The 16,648-nt window shown below is 38.1% G+C and overlaps 1 protein-coding gene across 2 annotated transcripts in view; it reads right to left on the bottom strand.

Annotated features, from left to right (window-relative positions):
• Positions 1–570: 570 nt before the first annotated feature.
• HPS5 (HPS5 biogenesis of lysosomal organelles complex 2 subunit 2) overlaps positions 571–16,648 on the bottom strand; it is a 64,679-nt gene continuing 48,601 nt past the window's right edge. For both annotated transcript variants that reach the window (XM_043970794.1, XM_043970795.1), the window contains exons 16-23: positions 15,311–15,882; positions 13,078–13,198; positions 12,233–12,388; positions 8,184–8,303; positions 7,183–7,296; positions 4,024–4,130; positions 1,612–1,894; positions 571–1,238 (exon numbers count right to left, since the gene is read on the bottom strand). In XM_043970794.1, coding sequence (XP_043826729.1) covers positions 1,178–1,238; positions 1,612–1,894; positions 4,024–4,130; positions 7,183–7,296; positions 8,184–8,303; positions 12,233–12,388; positions 13,078–13,198; positions 15,311–15,882 — 1,534 coding nt within the window. In that variant the 3' untranslated portion in view covers positions 571–1,177. The remainder of the gene's footprint in view (positions 1,239–1,611; positions 1,895–4,023; positions 4,131–7,182; positions 7,297–8,183; positions 8,304–12,232; positions 12,389–13,077; positions 13,199–15,310; positions 15,883–16,648) is intronic.

Below are 16,648 nucleotides of genomic sequence, written 5' to 3'. Positions count from 1 at the left end.
ACAACAAGCATTCATTTAGTAAGCAGCTACAATATCCTAAGCAGTGTAATAGGCATTGGGAATATAAAGACCAAATGAAACAGGCCCTGCCTTCAAGAAGAGTACATTCTATCAAGGGGAAATATGTACACCTATTGGTATGCAGAAAATACACAATCTCCAGTGGGAAGGCACAGATCTTATATGAAGTGTAGTTTGTTAACAACAGAATGGAATTTCAGAGGGCATAACTGAAGGGCAAAGTGGGATATAGACAGTGGAGAAAGGGGACTGACATGAATGGGTATGAGGAAATAGGTAGTGATGGTCAGGGAAATGGGTTTTGGCCAAGGCAGTCTATAATTACGAATTACAAGGATTCTGAGTGGTCATAACGCATCATTTTCACAATAGTAAAGGTAATGTTGATTTTATTATATTGATCTCTGAGAAAGGGGTATAGTTCATAGTCTTATCCATGTTAAGGTGGGGGATGTCCTGGAAGCAAGCTTTTTTAAGATATTTCAATTGCCTCACTAAAATTTTAAAAATAAATAAATAAATAATTTTTTTTTTTTGAAAAGAGCCTTTTATTTAAGGGCATAATTGTCTGGAATCATTCAAGTGCAAGTGAAGTGATAAGGCATTTTGAATAGAGAAACAGCAGGAAATATCTAAGTGTATATATACACAGACATACATACATATATATATATATATTATATATAGTAAGATGTCAAATAAATATTGGAGAATACATATTGAAATATGTAATCTAATTTTAAAATTCAGTCCTCTAATTTAAATACATAATTTGTATTTTGCTTAATTTGTTCTGAATACTAATTGTTACAGCTGAAATATTTCACACAACAGTTGCCTTGTTTAAAAACAGACAGCCTTTGCCTTCACTCTGATCAGAAGCAGAAATCTCTCCTCATGTGACTGGAGAGGCAGCTGAGTAAGCAGCTCTCAGGCTCACAATAATGTAGACTCTGTTCTAAGTACGTTACTGCAGAATTCCATTTGAGCATATTTAATTAAACACTATGATTTCCATAGCAAGTGCAAAGGCCACCAGATCATCTTCACCTTTCTTCCACCAAGGGGACATGGGATGGTGTATCAAGATTCCAAAGGCACTTGGTTGGGTTTTTTTCCACAAAACTTCATGATTGTATTCCCCGGTCCTCCCCCACTAGGCCTGCTGGGACCACAGAAAACGGTCACACTTTTCAAGCATGCTTTGGATCAATGCTCTGAAATTCCAAAGAAAAGAAAGAATCAAAATTAGTGATCATGGTTCACTGGGCACAGTTAAGCTGCAGAATATTAATAATGCTGAAAGAAAATAATTGCACAGGATAAGGTGGCAAGGAAGCTCTGAAATCTCTCACACTGATATGATTATGGAACCATCCACTATTTCAGGTCATCCCTGCAAACAAATTAAAGTAATATTCGAGAATAGAGCTATCATAAAAACTGTCAAGTCAGAGCTTTATCCAACCAAATCCAGAAGCGTGTGTCAATCACATGCGAATCAAATGTTAGCAAACAGGGTTGCCTGAAGTGGACGATGAATGAAATATCCTTATTCCAAGCACATCACTAAAGCCTGACAGCTTTTACCTCTGCCTTTTTTCCGCAATCCTCAGGATGTTACAGGTTCTGGTAAATCTCTCAGTCAATTCTAGTGTCAAGCCACACTCCTGAAGCAACACACAGGCCCGATCTGGACCCATGACCTTGGCTAACAGGAGAGCCACATTCTCTATAGTGAAGAGGAGAGGACCGGAGGAACTGTCACCACTGATGTTTCTGTCTGGGGTGTCCTGAGGGGCTGAGTCATTACCATGGCTGGATGCAAGATTCAACAGAAGCTTCCATTCGTCCACCGTCTCTGGGATCCAACCTAAATCCAACCAACCAACTCTGGTCATGACTGTGTCAAACCAAAGGCCTCTCATAAAGCAAGAGCTCAAGTGTTTTGTGAATGAACAGTTTCAATGTATTAAACAAATGCAACACAATTAGCTTTTAAAATGTTTATCTCATGTGGAAGTAATAATTCCCAGGACCCACAGAAAAGGTGATCAGTCATTTTCTAAACATGAGAATGAAAGACAGAAGACAGACAATCTACATTGCTCATATCAGCTGTTCTAAAAGTACAGCACCAATGCCTAAGCACTGGAATCCCAAACTAATTCAAACCAGACCTTTTTCTGTCTAATAACCTTCCACCTAATGGCTCTGTGACAGGATATGACCTAAATCACCTGAAGAACAGGGTTTAGGTAGTCTGGACACTACTCCATTCCAGGGTTCTAGGATTCTCTAATTTTCTTCTCTGTATCTTTTTTTTTAAACCCCAGTACACTCAGAGGATACATAAATTAATGCCAGATGGTGATTCATCTTTGTTAAAATATCTGCTCCTTACTTAGACCTATTTCAATCTTGGAAGCAGCACCTACAGTCATGATTTTGACTCATTGTACACTTATTCAGTTTTGTCCAGGTATATCAGAATAAATTTCATGTCTAGGTAAGTCATATCTTCTTCCCTAGAAATTCTACAGACCACCAGTCATTTAATATTGGACTCTCCAAAACAGAGAAATGAATTTTGGTCACTGGTGTTAATTAGCTAAAAAAAAAATTGTTAAATCTCTAAGATGCCCTTGATCCTTTCAGTGAGGTTCATTGTATATGTTCGCACCCTTCAGAGGGTTATGCACTTCCTTATATCATCAGGAGGTTAACTGCAGACTACCATGAGAAAAAAAACATTATTAGGAAGTACAGTGTTGTAACAATTGGAATGACGCCACCTGCTGGAGACTTACTGTAGAAAAGCTCTGCCATGAAAGGAAGGTCTTTGAGGGCAAGGCCACGCGGCTTTTCTTTGGCGTCAGGAAGTGAGGTTGGCTGGTGGGAGGAGGAAGGGGGAGCCAGGCGCTCTGTCTCGCTCGCTTTTTCCTTTGGACTCTGGTGGAGAGCGGAGCTGGAAATGTGCTCTCCCTTTAATAGATAGATGAATGTAGGCCTTTCTCTCTCTCTTTACCAAATTCTTATTCTCCTTAATAAATGCTTAAAAGCCTAACTCTTGCTAAAGCTTATAATTTATTGGTGACCACTCATTAGATATTTTAGACAGTATAGCTAGAATTTTACCCTTAACAGTGTCAAACTGGAGCTCATTAAGAAGTGGGCAAATAGGATAGCAAGGGGACTCAAAACATAACAAGTGACAATGAGATGAATGCATTGTACATTTTTATCCTAGAGAAGTGAAGATTTAGGATGTACATGTATGATCAATGTCTTCATGTTATTTGAAAGAGATTTGTTTTGCTTAGTGCCAAAGAACAGAACTAATAGCTGTAGATTTTAGCTGGATATAAGGATAAACTTCCTAACAATTAAAGCTTTCACAAAGAGGAATGGGTTGTCTTAAGAGGTAGGAATTTTCTTACTTCAATTCTAGTAAAAGATAGAAAACGTTTTAAAAAAAAATAATGGATCATATAAAAAAATCTCTACAATTACTTCAACTGCCAGAATTTGTAACTTTATACCAGTGGTGCCAAACTCAAATAGAAATGTATCATTGGAGGCTGCATAATGATTTTGAAAACTACAAATAAACATTATCCGTTTTCCATTATGTTTTATTTTTTAAACATTTCCCATCTACATTTTAATCTGATTCCAATCTCACTTTGGAGTTTTGTGGATTGGGTATCTGACACCTTTATATCAGTAATTTTAGTATTTTAAAAAATAAATCTGGGGCAGCTAGGTGGCGCAGTAGATAGAGCACCAGCCCTGGAGTCAGGAGTACCTGAGTTCAAATCCAGCCTCAGACACTTAACACTTAACTAGCTGTGTGACCCTGGGCAAGTCACTTAACCCCAATTGCCTCACTTAAAAATAATAATAATAATAATAAAAATAAATAAATCTGCCCCTCTGCCTCATTCCCTCTGACCTCTCCAGAAACATTAGGTAAATGCTGGCAAACTAAGGGTTACTTACCATTTTCTGCACGTACAATTCTCATATCATTCAGATATGCCATAGTAGTAAAGGCTTCTTTTCTTCTATCTAGCTCAAAACAGAGAGTAAGGTAGCCAGGCCAGAAGCTGAAAACAGAGAAGCAAGTTTAGGAATAATAATAATGATTTTACCTAGACAGTTTTTTTAAAGCATCTCTAAAGCCACTGACATATGAAGTGCTTAGCAAAGTGTCCAGCACATAGTAGGAGCTTCATAAATGTTTTACTGACTGATTGAAGCTTACCTGTCTATTTTCATACAGTGTCTCTTGCAAAGAAGTATGACATAAACAGCTTTGAGACCTTTCATCATGAATACTGAAGATCAGCTCCCCAAATAAGTAAACCCTGAGCTACTGCCTCTCCTTCAATTGCTGTACCCAGTGTCACCAAATCTTATTGATTCTTTCTTTGAAATATATCTCAGATTTTCTCTTTCCTCTCTGAGCTTATTTAGTACCTCCTGACAGATGATTTTAACTGCAATAATTTAACAAATATTTCATTGGTATTTATTATTGCCCAAGCCACTGGGCCTACAAATACAAAAACAAAACAGTCCCTAATAATCAAACTGTTTATGGTCTACTGGTGTGATAAAATAAAATACAAAGCAATTTGAGGAAGGAAGAGAAGAATACTAATAATGTTCATTAACACAGTACTTTGAAATTTGCTCTACATGAATTTTAGAAAGGCTCTTTAAAAGTGCTTCCCTTTTGGACAAAATAGGGAAGTATAGCCTCAAGTGGCAGTGTTAAACTCAAATAGATATGGGGGACCACTAATTCGTACATAAGAATCCCTGCAGGCTGTACAGAGACTTAGTTTTTAAATGTAATATTATCGGGGCTGCTAGGTGGCACAGAGGATAAAGCACTGGCCCTGGATTCAAGAGGACCTGCGTTCAAATCTGGCTTCAGACACTTGACACTTACTAGTTGTGTGACCCTGAGCAAGTCACTTAACCCTCACTGCCCCACCAAAAAAAAAAAAGTAGTATTATCAGGGGGCCGCTAGGTGATGCAATGGATAGAGAACATAGGCCCTGGAGTCAGAAGGACCTGAGTTCAAATATGGCCTCAGACACTTAAAAGCTGTTCGACCCTGGGTAAGTCACTCAATCCCAGCTGCCTCCAAAAAACAAACAAACAAAAAAAAACCATAATGTTATGCTTTATTGGATTTTTATTTATTTTATTAAATATTTCATAATTACATTTTAACCTGGTTTGGGCTACACTCAGAAATGTTGAGTCATGTTTTGATACCTATAGCCTAAACAATAGTTGAACGGCCAAATCCAAAGACTGGCCACTAATGGTTGGATGTCCATTTGAAAAGAGGTATTTAGTGAAGTTTCCTAGGGGAATATATCTTCAGCTTTGTACTGCCTAACATTTCTATAAATGACTGGAAAAGGTTACAGGTGGGACGCTTTCCATACTAAAGATGACATGAAGCAAAGAGGAATATCAAACAAGATTAAAACAGGATGCAAAAGATCGTGACAGGCTAGTTAACAGAACTAAATCTAAGAAGATGAAATTTGTTAGCAATAAATGTAAATTTTTACACTTGGGTTAAAAAAACCAACATGGGGGCAGCTAGATGGCGCAGTGGTTAAAGCACCGGCCCTAGATTCAGGAGTACCTGAGTTCAAATCCGGCCTCAGACACTTCACACTTACTAGCTGTGTGACTGTGGGCAAGTCACTTAACCCCCATTGCCTAAAAAAAAAAAAAAAAAAAAAAAACCAACATGGCTGCAAGAAATGCCTGACAGTAGCTCATCTGAAATAAATCTATACTTTTAATGAAATACATGTTCAATGAATCAATAATGTAATGTGTAGCTAAAAAAATGATCTGTGGCTACACTGAGAGGAATAATGTGCAGTCCGAGGAAGGTCTAACAATCCCATCATACAGTGGCATGCTAAGACCAGGGTACTCTGCTCAGTCCTGGGTCCCCACTGTCAAAGGACAATGACAAGATGAATAATATCCAGAGAAGTATAACCAAGATAGTAAAGGTTTCAAGATTACACCCTATGGGAAATGGCTGAGGGAATTGTAGATATCTTTCCTAAAGAAGAAAAGACACAGGGGGAGATTTAACTGCCTCCCAATAGCTAAGGTTTGCCTTGAAGAAGAATTAAAATGATCCCTTGGTCCCAGAGGACAGAACTAGGAGCAATGTGTGGAACTGCAATGTGTGTTGTAAAGAGGGAGATTTAGACTCCTCTTGCCTTCTCTTGAAGATGCTCAGAAACCATCTAGTCAAACATGCTCCTCCCTGAAAAGTGATTATCCAACCTTTATTTTAATATCTCCAGTGAAGAACTCAGTCTCTCCTGAAGCTACCCACTCTACTTTTGGATGGCTCTAATTCTTAACAAGTCTTTCTTTATGATGAACCAAAATCCTCCTTCTGAGCCCTTCCTTCATGCTCTTAAGCTTCTGCCTGCTGAGGTCAAGCAGAACAATTCTAATGCCCCCTTCTACATTAACAGTTGACAAGTATGTACTCAGGATATAAGGAAAAACAAAAAACAGTCTCCCTGCTGTCAAGATCACCCTGTATCAGAGAAGACAACACACAAACTACATACAAACAAAATATAAAACGTGCCCCAAAAGTCTTAGTGCAGTTTTAAGTTAAACCATAAAACTGTACTGTGATTTTTGGGATACCCCATATACAGGATAAACTGTGGTGTGTTCAATTGTTTTTTAGTCACATCGGACTCTCTGTGACACCATTTGGAGTTTTCCTGGCAAAGAGACTGGAAGGGTTTGCCATTTCCTTCTCTGGCTCATTTTATACAAGACCTAATTGAGGCAAACAGGATTAAGAGACTTGTCCAGGGTCACACAGCTATTGAGTGTCTGAAGCCAGATTTTAACTCCGAAAGATGAGTCTTCCTGACACCTGCACTCAATGTACTATGGCGCCACCTAGCGACCCTACAGAATAAATGAGAGATAACCAAGGGAAGTAATAACAAAGATCAGAAATTCTGGTGAAATTCTCACTTTCCTGAGGGACTAAACACTACATTATCTGTTACAAGATAAGGTCACTAGCTGTTATGACACTATCCTTGGACTTAAATTCTACTGAAATGTTCACTTACCCATGAGATTTACAAATATCAATCATTTTTTCTTTGATTATAAAACTAGCTGGAAGCTTAATCAGAAGTTGACTCAGGTAACTGTAACCCCAGGTGAAGAAGTGTGAATGGGACCTGTAAAAAGCAAAGAGATATCAATGAATGTGTTAAAATCAGGATTTTGAAAGCTTAACTTTTTTAAAACAATGGAAATTCTTAGAAGTACTCAAAATGCAAACTGTTATATACTTCCTGTTTGATGCCAAGTTGAAAATATTCTTAGGCCAAGAGGTCTCTAGCACCATAATTCTCCCCTCTTGCCCCATCTAAGCCCGTTGAGGCCACAATGAGGATCCAGACATAAGAACAGACCGCAGCACAAAATTTAGAATTTTTATCCATCAGTATTTAGTTAGGAAATTTAGTTAGACGATATGACCTCTACAAGTTTCCTCCAACTGAAACTTTCTATGTGGGATTAAAGAAAGTATAAAAACCTAAGCTCAACATTAATCAGTGAGAGCACATTTGGTCCTAGGCAGGCCTCACCGAGTGAAGAAGCAAGTGAAAGCAGTAAGTGAAACCAAGTACTCCAGTGAATAGCTCGATGGACTCCACAGAAGCTGTCCCTCCCCTCAGAGAAGATAAGAGGTTGACAAATGCCATGCCTCATTTATGATAGGAAACTATCAAAAGCTGAAGTTCACCTTTGCTGTTGTTCATTCTCAAAGAGAACCATGATTACATTGGGGTGATGTCATGACTTGCACTGAATTGGATTTAAGTGAGAGAGGGCTGTACAAGGTCACCAACCTCACTCTCTCTCCTCCAGAGTCATCTGGGTCCAGTGGCAAGATACAGATCAGGACAACTGGAGATGGACCCAGATGTATAAGGCAACTGGGGTTAAATGACTTGCCCAGTGTCACACAGCTCCTCCCAACTTCAGGGCCAGTGCTCTATCCACTGTGCCATCTAGCTAACCCACCTACATTGGGAGGATGACAGAAACTCCTTCTTACCTAGGATGTCCTTTATCATCCATAGTGCATGTCTTTTCTGGGGCATCATGGGTCACTGCCAAGAGCAGCCAATCCAATTTTAAAGATTCAGGCTGAAGAAGAGACTCAAGGAAGCACAATCTAGAAGAAATTCAAAGCAAATGTCACCCATCACACTGCTGTCAAAGGAATAACATAATGTGAATATTTGGTGGAAACTCAAGTACTGCCTAATCCAAAATTTCTTTGGACTAAAACGCAAATCATGGCCACATCACCTCAATCCCTCTCCTTTCTTCAGGACAAGTGATATTCCTTGGCAAATGCCTTTCCTTCTATGGGGCTCAATGTCCTCATTCCTTCAAAAAGAAAATTAACTACATGATCTTTAGGATTCTTTTCCAGTTTTGGAAAAATCTGGAAAAACTGACATAAACTTATACTGAGTGAAGTAAGCAGAACCAGGAGAACATTGTATACAGTAACAAGAGTGATGATGAACTGTGAAAGACTTAGCTCTTCTCAGAAATACAATGATCCATGACAATTCCAAAAGATTTATGATGAAGAAATGCTTTCCTTGGAGGCAGCTAGGTGGCTCTACTGATAAAGCACCAGCCGTGAATCCAGGAGGACTTAAGTTCAAATCCAGCCTCAGACACTTGACACTTACTAGCTGTGTGACCCTGGGCAAGTCACTTAACCCTCACTGCCTCCCCCCCCCCCCAAAAAAAAGAAGAAAAAAAAAAAGAAAAATGCTTTCCACATCCAGGAAAAGAACTATGGAGTCTGAATGCTGATCAAGGTATTATACTATTTTTACTTTATTTGTTGTTATTTTTTTCTTGTGGTTTTTACCTTTTGTTCTGATTCTTCTTTTACAACATGACTAATATAGAAATATGTATAACATGATTGTATTTATATAACATATATCTGTTTGTCATCTTGGGGAGAAGGGAGGGAAGAGAGGAAAGGAGAAAATTTTGGCACTCAAAATCTTGCAAAAATGAATGTTGAAAACAGTCTCTCCATATTATTGGAAAGTAAAATACTACCAACATTTAAAAAAAAAAGGATTCTTTTCCAGCTCTATATCATGTGATCCTAAGTTCGGTCTAGACTTAAAACAAAAAAAGGCAAAATATCCTATAATTCCTTAACCCTGACTCAGAAAAATCTCAACTCTAAGGGCATCTATGTTGTCCCAGACAGGCAGTTTATTTATTTTGGGGGTTTTGGGGGGGGTTTTGGGGGGCAATGAGGGTTAAGTGACTTGCCCAGGGTCACACAGCTAGTAAGTCTCAAGTGTCTGAGGTGGGATTTGAACTCAGATCCTTCTGAATCCAGAACCAGTGTTTTATCCACTGCACCACCTAGCTGCACCTCAGACAGGCAGTTTAGAACCTGAAGTAAGTATGGTTGTAGAATACAGAAGATAAGACCTCAGATTCATCAACAAAATGGACTCATGCCAATCAACTGATGAATAATTGAAAATCCATACTCAAAAACTCACATGGGTCTGTGACCATAATTATATACTTGCTCATCCCTCCATTGGTACAGATCTCAATCAATCATGGCTGCCTCTTCCAGGCTACCTTTGTCTATACTCTGCCATAAGTTTACAAGGAGTCCACTCAACATGCCAGAGGCCTTCCTCACTTTTTCCTGAAACAAGTAGAACAGTCCTGCTGCCCATCTGTCATCCTTTCCCTTACCACTCCTGTTCTTTAAAGTTATTCACTGGTCATATGCTGCAGCCTATTCAAACCCACCATGAGCCTCTCCATTGACCACTGTATAATATTTATTTTCAATAACATTCCATGTCTCCATGCCATACAGCAACACTGGTAGAACACTAATTTTTTTTTAATTAATAAAGTATTTTATTTTTTTTCCCGTTACATGTAAAGATAGTTCTCAACCTTTGTTTATACAAGCTTTACAATTTCAGATTTTTCTCCCTCCCTCCCCCTCCCTCCCCCCTCCCCTAGACAGCAGGTAATCTGATATAGGTTATATGTATATATATACACATAATAACATTAATCCTATTTCTGCATTAGTCATGTTATAAGAGAAAAAAATCAGAGCAATGATGGAAAACCTCAAAATAGAAAAAAAAACAACAGCATCAAAAACAAAAGAAATAGTATGGTAGAACATTAATTTTAAAGGATGGGCTTTTGTTTTCTAGGGAAAGGTTAGGGTCATTAAAGATGCATTTTAATTTCTCAAAAGCAATCCAAAATGTTCTCCTTTTCCTCCTCTTCCTGTTCAATTCTAGAACAAACTCAAAAACTCACTATTCATCTACACTGTCTACCTCCAACACAAATAGGCTATCCATCTAAAAAATGCCATACAGACATTCTTCACCCACTTAAGTCTTTTTTGTTTGAATGGTATGGCCAAAATCCTTTGAGTGGTCACAGATATCCTTTGGAAAACTCTGTAATGTTGCAAGGCTAAATACAATAAGCATAATGTTACCCGAAAGCAGGGCAACTGAAGTACCTCATTTCATAGGAAAGCCCCCTATGCTGGCTCCCCTCCACAACACTGATGTTTACTTTTGGGGAGCATATACCTCCCTGTTTTATGCCTTACATGATGTTTATAATCAGAGGGTCACTGCACAGGATTATTTACGTTGTTTAATATTTCAAGGAATACTAAATGATTTCAATAAGGGGAAATATCTTTTCCAAAGAGAACCTTTAAAGAAGTGCTTTACTCTACAAAATCAAATGCTATTAAAAATATATATATATATACATGTGCCACAATATAAACAGAAAGAACATCCATAAAACTAAATGTTGCAAAATTATAAAGAACAAGCTTGTCCCTAAAGAAGAGATAGGAGAAGACACTTTTCTTGATCATTTGCAGAAGGGTGAGTCCACAAATATGAAATACTGCACATAAATTTGTATTTTTTTCAATGCGTTTGATTGGTTTTATTGATTCTTTCCCTCTTCTTACTCTTTTTCTCAAAAAAAATTCTGTGTTGTTAGGAATGGCTCTCAGTGAGAAAACAAAGGAATACAGGAAAAAATTTAGGTGATATAAAAACAAAAAATATTAATAAAAATCAATTTAAAAATAGTAAGCGGGGCAGGCTAGGTGGCGCAGTGGATAGAGAACTGGCCCTGGAGTCAGGAGGACCTGAGTTCAAATCCGGCCTCAGACACTTAACACTTACTAGCTGTGTGACCTTGGGCAAGTCACTTAACCCCAATTGCCCCCCCCCAAAAAAATTAGTAAGCAAAGTAGAATTATGTATCCTCTATACATAAATTCTCTATAGGATATATGCTGAAAAGACACATAAATTTATGTGCTCAAGAGACAGAATTAACATCCATATCCTTTCCCCTTTTAGGATACCATTGGCTCTGTCCTACTACTCATGCATGGAACCTATAAATCCAATACTTATTAAATGCATACTGTCCATGCATGGGTATATAAATCCAACAAGCATTTACCAAATGCCTACTATGTGCAAGAAGCTATTGAGAGGGAATGGCCTCCTTCCACAGTGGGTTGGCCTGCAGCACTATATGATAAGGGAGAAGGCTTTATCAAGGGGAAGTGGAGACACCAAGTGTGTCAACATGGAGCCACAACCTAACCCCTCTCCTTAGGAATATGGGAAAACTAGATTAGCCCTTCTGGCCAACAGATTCTGATCACCAGGCAACAACAATCACCTAGAAAATAGGCAGGACAGGAGCAGAGTGTAGGGTTTATGAAAATAGTTCTGCAGTCTTCAGTACTAGGTTACATTTGGGCTCCTAGCTGCCTAAGTAGCACTTAGGAGTTGTCAGTCTCTAAACTTCCCTGTTCAGTTTGATGCAGAAAATAGGACTTTACAAAATAACTTGCATTTTTGCTAACACAAGTTTAAGTTGGGACTACACATCTCAGCTCACAGACCAAGATTAAATTCAGCCAAGTGTCCAGGTTTCTTCCTCAGTTCTGCTATAGTCTTAAAGGAAATAATTTAAGAAAAATAGCTCCTCCATAAAAAGGAAAACCATTTTGTCACTCACCTCTGATCTTCAGGCTTTGATTTCACAAGACTGTCCAAATAGACTAAAAAGTGGGCTGGATGATTATGACAAAGCTGCATAATGTCTGACGGCATAATGGATGGGAAGAACTTGATGAAGCACCTAAGGGCTTTTTCCCCAAACTTTTCATAAAGCCTACAAAGAAACACAGACTCTCAGAGATGTTAAGGAGCCCAGAGGTCATAGGTCCAATCCAAAGAGCATGAATCCCCTCTACCTCCTGGATAAGTGGTGATTAAACCTTCACTTGAATACCTCCACCGCTAGGTAGATCAGTACTTGGTAAAACAGCCTATTTCATTTTCCAACAGGTCTATTCTGAGTTCTTCTTTGTTAATGAGCTGTAATATAGCTAACTTGCATCTAGTTCTACTCTCTACGGAGAAGAATTAATTTCATGTTTTCTTGGTTTGATGTACACAACAAACAAAAAGTCCATTCCTCTCCCCAATTTCTATTCTCATTCCAATACCTCACTCCCTATGCCAACACTAGGGTTGTGTTCTCCATACATCATCCCTTGGCTATCTGAGTTCTTCACCCAACACAAACCCCTGCCTTGAAAACAAGCTAGATCTTTGATTTACATCTGGACAAGAGCCAGATTCATCTTCTCTCTAAAGTACAGAAGCAAAGGGACCACAATTTAAGCTTAGTGCCACAGCTACTATACTACAAAAAGGGGATTTTTTGGAAGAGTATTACCCACTAATGATTTAAAAGTTTTCAACTATATAACCATATATAGGACTTTAGTGCCTGAAGAAAGCCTAGAAAATTTATGTACTGTAGCATCCCAGAAAGAACCATGAAAGACAACCTGCCTGATGACATGGGCCATAAATAGAGGGCTGCCTGAAGGGGCTAAGTCATCTAAGAACTTTAACACTGTCAGCATATCTCCATCTTCCATCTCTAGAGGCACAGGACTGGAACATGCCATTTCTGAAAAACAAAACAGTCTCTTCTTGTCTTCCATCATTTAGTAGTAGGCACTACTAATACATTGATACAAAAAAAAACACTAAGCTCCTATTATAGATATAGCCCTGTGTTAGGCACTGTGTAGAGGACCAAATATCACACTCTCCCTTTTCTCAAGGAATTTACAAACTAGCTAAGAAGAAAAGGCATGCACATAGAAAATTTTTTAAATCTAAGAGATTGTGCAAAATAAAATTATATGGGAATATGACATTTTTTAAACAAACCTAGAAAGAAGCACTGACCCCTACCAAGCAGCTCCATCAGGAAGCCAGACTCTCATTCCAAAGAGAACTGACAGTGCTCAAAGCATCTTGGAAGGGGACAGCTAGGTGGCACAGTGGAGAAAGCACCAGCCCTGCATTCAGGAGTACCTGAATTCAAATCTAGCCTCAGTCACTTGACACTTACTAGCTGTGTGACCCTGGGCAAGTCACTTAACCCTCATTGCCCCGCCCCTCCCCCAATTCAATGTCAAAGCATCTTGGAAATTGCTATCAGAGACCAGTGTTTGATTAATTTCACTGTTGGCCATCCTTCTTCCTCTGAGAGATTTGATTTTGAAACAATTAAGTCATTTGACAAGGGGAAGGGAATAGAAAGAAAGGAGGTGATGAAACTGGATGATACTATTTTGGATGAAAAATAAACCAAGTAAGTATGTAGATGCGAAAATAGTTTTAAAAGCAGTTCTGGGATATTCCAAAAATGTTTTGAATAATGGCAGGATTGTCCTAAGTATAAAGTCCTGATGTACATACAGAATGCTGATTATTCAATACTAACAAAGATATTAACATGACAATATAATACCTGGATACAATCAGAATTATATCTTCTGTTATAGCTTATATTTGTATAGCACTTCACATTTTACAAAGTGCTCACTATGCATCCTCATTGGTATGCATAAAACTCTGTACAGTAAACAGTATCACTATGCCCATTTTATAGAGAAGGCCACACAGCAAGTAAACCTCACCTACCATTCCTTAAAACATACCTTAGCTACTTTTTTTTTTTTTTGGTGAGGCAATTGGGGTTAAGTGATTTGCCCAGGGTCACAGAGCTAGTAAGTAAGTGTCAAGCGTCTGAGGCCAGATTTGAACTCAGGTCCTCCTGACTCCAGGGCCAGTGTTTTATCCACTGCACCACCTAGCTTCCCCCCTTAGCTTCTTTTAAACAAAAGTTGGAAAGTTTCTTTTTAAAAAATAACACTCAATTAAAATGCCCTCTTGGTGGAACTGTGCTGTGGTCCAGACAGTTTGGAAAACAATTTGGAACCATGCCTTAAACGCTATTAAACTGGGCATAGCTTTTGACCCAGAGCAATACCACTATTAGGTCTATGCCCAAAAAGATTAAAGAGGAAAAAGACCCATATGCACAAAAATATTTATAGCAACTCTGTTTGCGGTAGCAATGAACTGGAAACTGAGGGAGTGCCCAACACCTAGAGAATGGCTAAAGAAGTTACAGTATATGAACATGATGGAATACTACTGTGCTATAAAAAAGGATGAAGGTGATGGTTTCAGAGAAAGCTGGGAAGATTGAATGGACTCATCCAAGGCTAAGCAAAATCAAGAAAATAATTTCTACAATAGCATCAATACTGTAAAGGCAATCAACTCTGAAAAATTTAAATAATCACAATGACCAACCATGATTCCAGAGGACTCATAATGAAACATTACCTCTAAAAGAGGTCATGGATTCAGAGTGCAGTTTACTTTTTGGGGGCAGGTATGGCCAACACAGAAATTTGTTTTGCTTGACTATACATGTTTATAGCAGTTTTATTATTTTTCTTTTCTCAAATATGGGAGAGAAGGAGGAAGGTGGATCTTCATTTGAAAAATAAAATGTTTAACTAAAAATAAGGTAAATAAATAAAAATGTATAAAACTTTTTTAAAAAGCAAATTAAGAATAAAAGGAAGGTCGTTGGCTAGGTTAAGAAGCACCACAAACTTTCTTCTCAATTATTTTTTGAAATTCTACAATCCAAGATACTATATATCCCCTTCCCTCAATCTCTCACTTTCCAAAGTAAAAATAAATAAACAATTACCTTTCAGCCCTTCAACATAAGTATCCCAAACCCTGGGACTGTCAGAGTACCTACTCTTGGCACACTGCTTGACTCTTTCCAAGTCCAAAAGAAAAAAGTACTTCTTTATAAACTGACAAGCAGGAATCCAGGGAATGATCTGCTGTACATCTTGATCTATGTTTACACATGTGACATTAGAACTAAATACACTTAACTCCAAACACAGAGTTGTCAGTTCAGTCAAGTGCTTCTGAAGACTATTTTCTATGAAACATGGAGCATGTACTTGAAAAAGGTCATCTGATGTTTCCCTCAAAAAGTTTACTGGTTCCGGTATTATTTTGACGACAGAATTTTCACTATCTGAACAACTATTTTGTTCTTGTACAACATCTGCTTCTAAAATTTCTTTTTTAGATTCATCAAGCAGAGGAATATCCTGGTCTGTCTTCGCATGTGAGCAGACAGTCTCTGAATCGCTGGAAAGATCCTTCATTGCAAATGTTTTTTCTAAGTGCAAAAGCCACTCCTGTAAAACTAGTCTCAGAGACGTAGGTTGAAATAGAACCTGAGGATCTTGAAGCTTCAATCTGCATGAGAAGGAAGAATACTCAAATAAACCCAAAAGTGAATGTAAAAAAAATTACAAAGATCAAACAGTATTCAAACAAGAGATATGAAAAGACAGTGCCAACCAACCCCTCTGTGGAGGTAAAAGGTCCAATATTACATTGCACATGTTTCCCCACTTTTTCAATTTATTGATCAGTTGTACTGATTTGTTTTCCCTTTTTTTTTCTTTTTTTGAGACTAAAAAATACTATTTGTTATATAGAATGGCTCTAGGAAACACTATACTACAGGAAGGATAACTATGATGGCATTTTTTAAAAAGGCGATATTAATAAAGACTTATTTTTTTCTTATTTTTTTCTATTTTTCGTGAGACAATTGGGGTTAAGTGGCTTGCCCAGGGTCACACAGCTAGTAAGTGTCAAGTGTCTGAGGCCATATTTGAACTCAGGTCCTCCTGAATCCAGGGTCGGTGCTCTATCCACTGTGCCACCTAGCTGCCCCAAGACTTATTTTTTTTTTAATTTTTATTAGTGAGGCAATTGGGGTTATGTGACTTGCCCAGGGTCACACAAGTAGTAAATGTTAATTTTTCTGAGGCCAGATTTGAACTCAGGCACTCCTGACTCCAGGGCCAGTGCTCTACCCACTGCACCACCTAGCTGCCCTGACTTATTTTTTAAAACAATTATTTTCAAAACAATTTTCCGGAAGACTTCAGAAAAATTTTAAAGCAAATAAACAAAAACTACATAATTACCCCCCAATAAATAAGGACTACTT

This window comes from Dromiciops gliroides, chromosome 6 (genome assembly GCF_019393635.1).
Source record: "Dromiciops gliroides isolate mDroGli1 chromosome 6, mDroGli1.pri, whole genome shotgun sequence".
In the NCBI taxonomy this organism is placed as follows: domain Eukaryota; kingdom Metazoa; phylum Chordata; class Mammalia; order Microbiotheria; family Microbiotheriidae; genus Dromiciops; species Dromiciops gliroides.
Note: the sequence above shows the minus strand (reverse complement) of the source record. Positions and strands in the feature narration are given on the sequence as shown.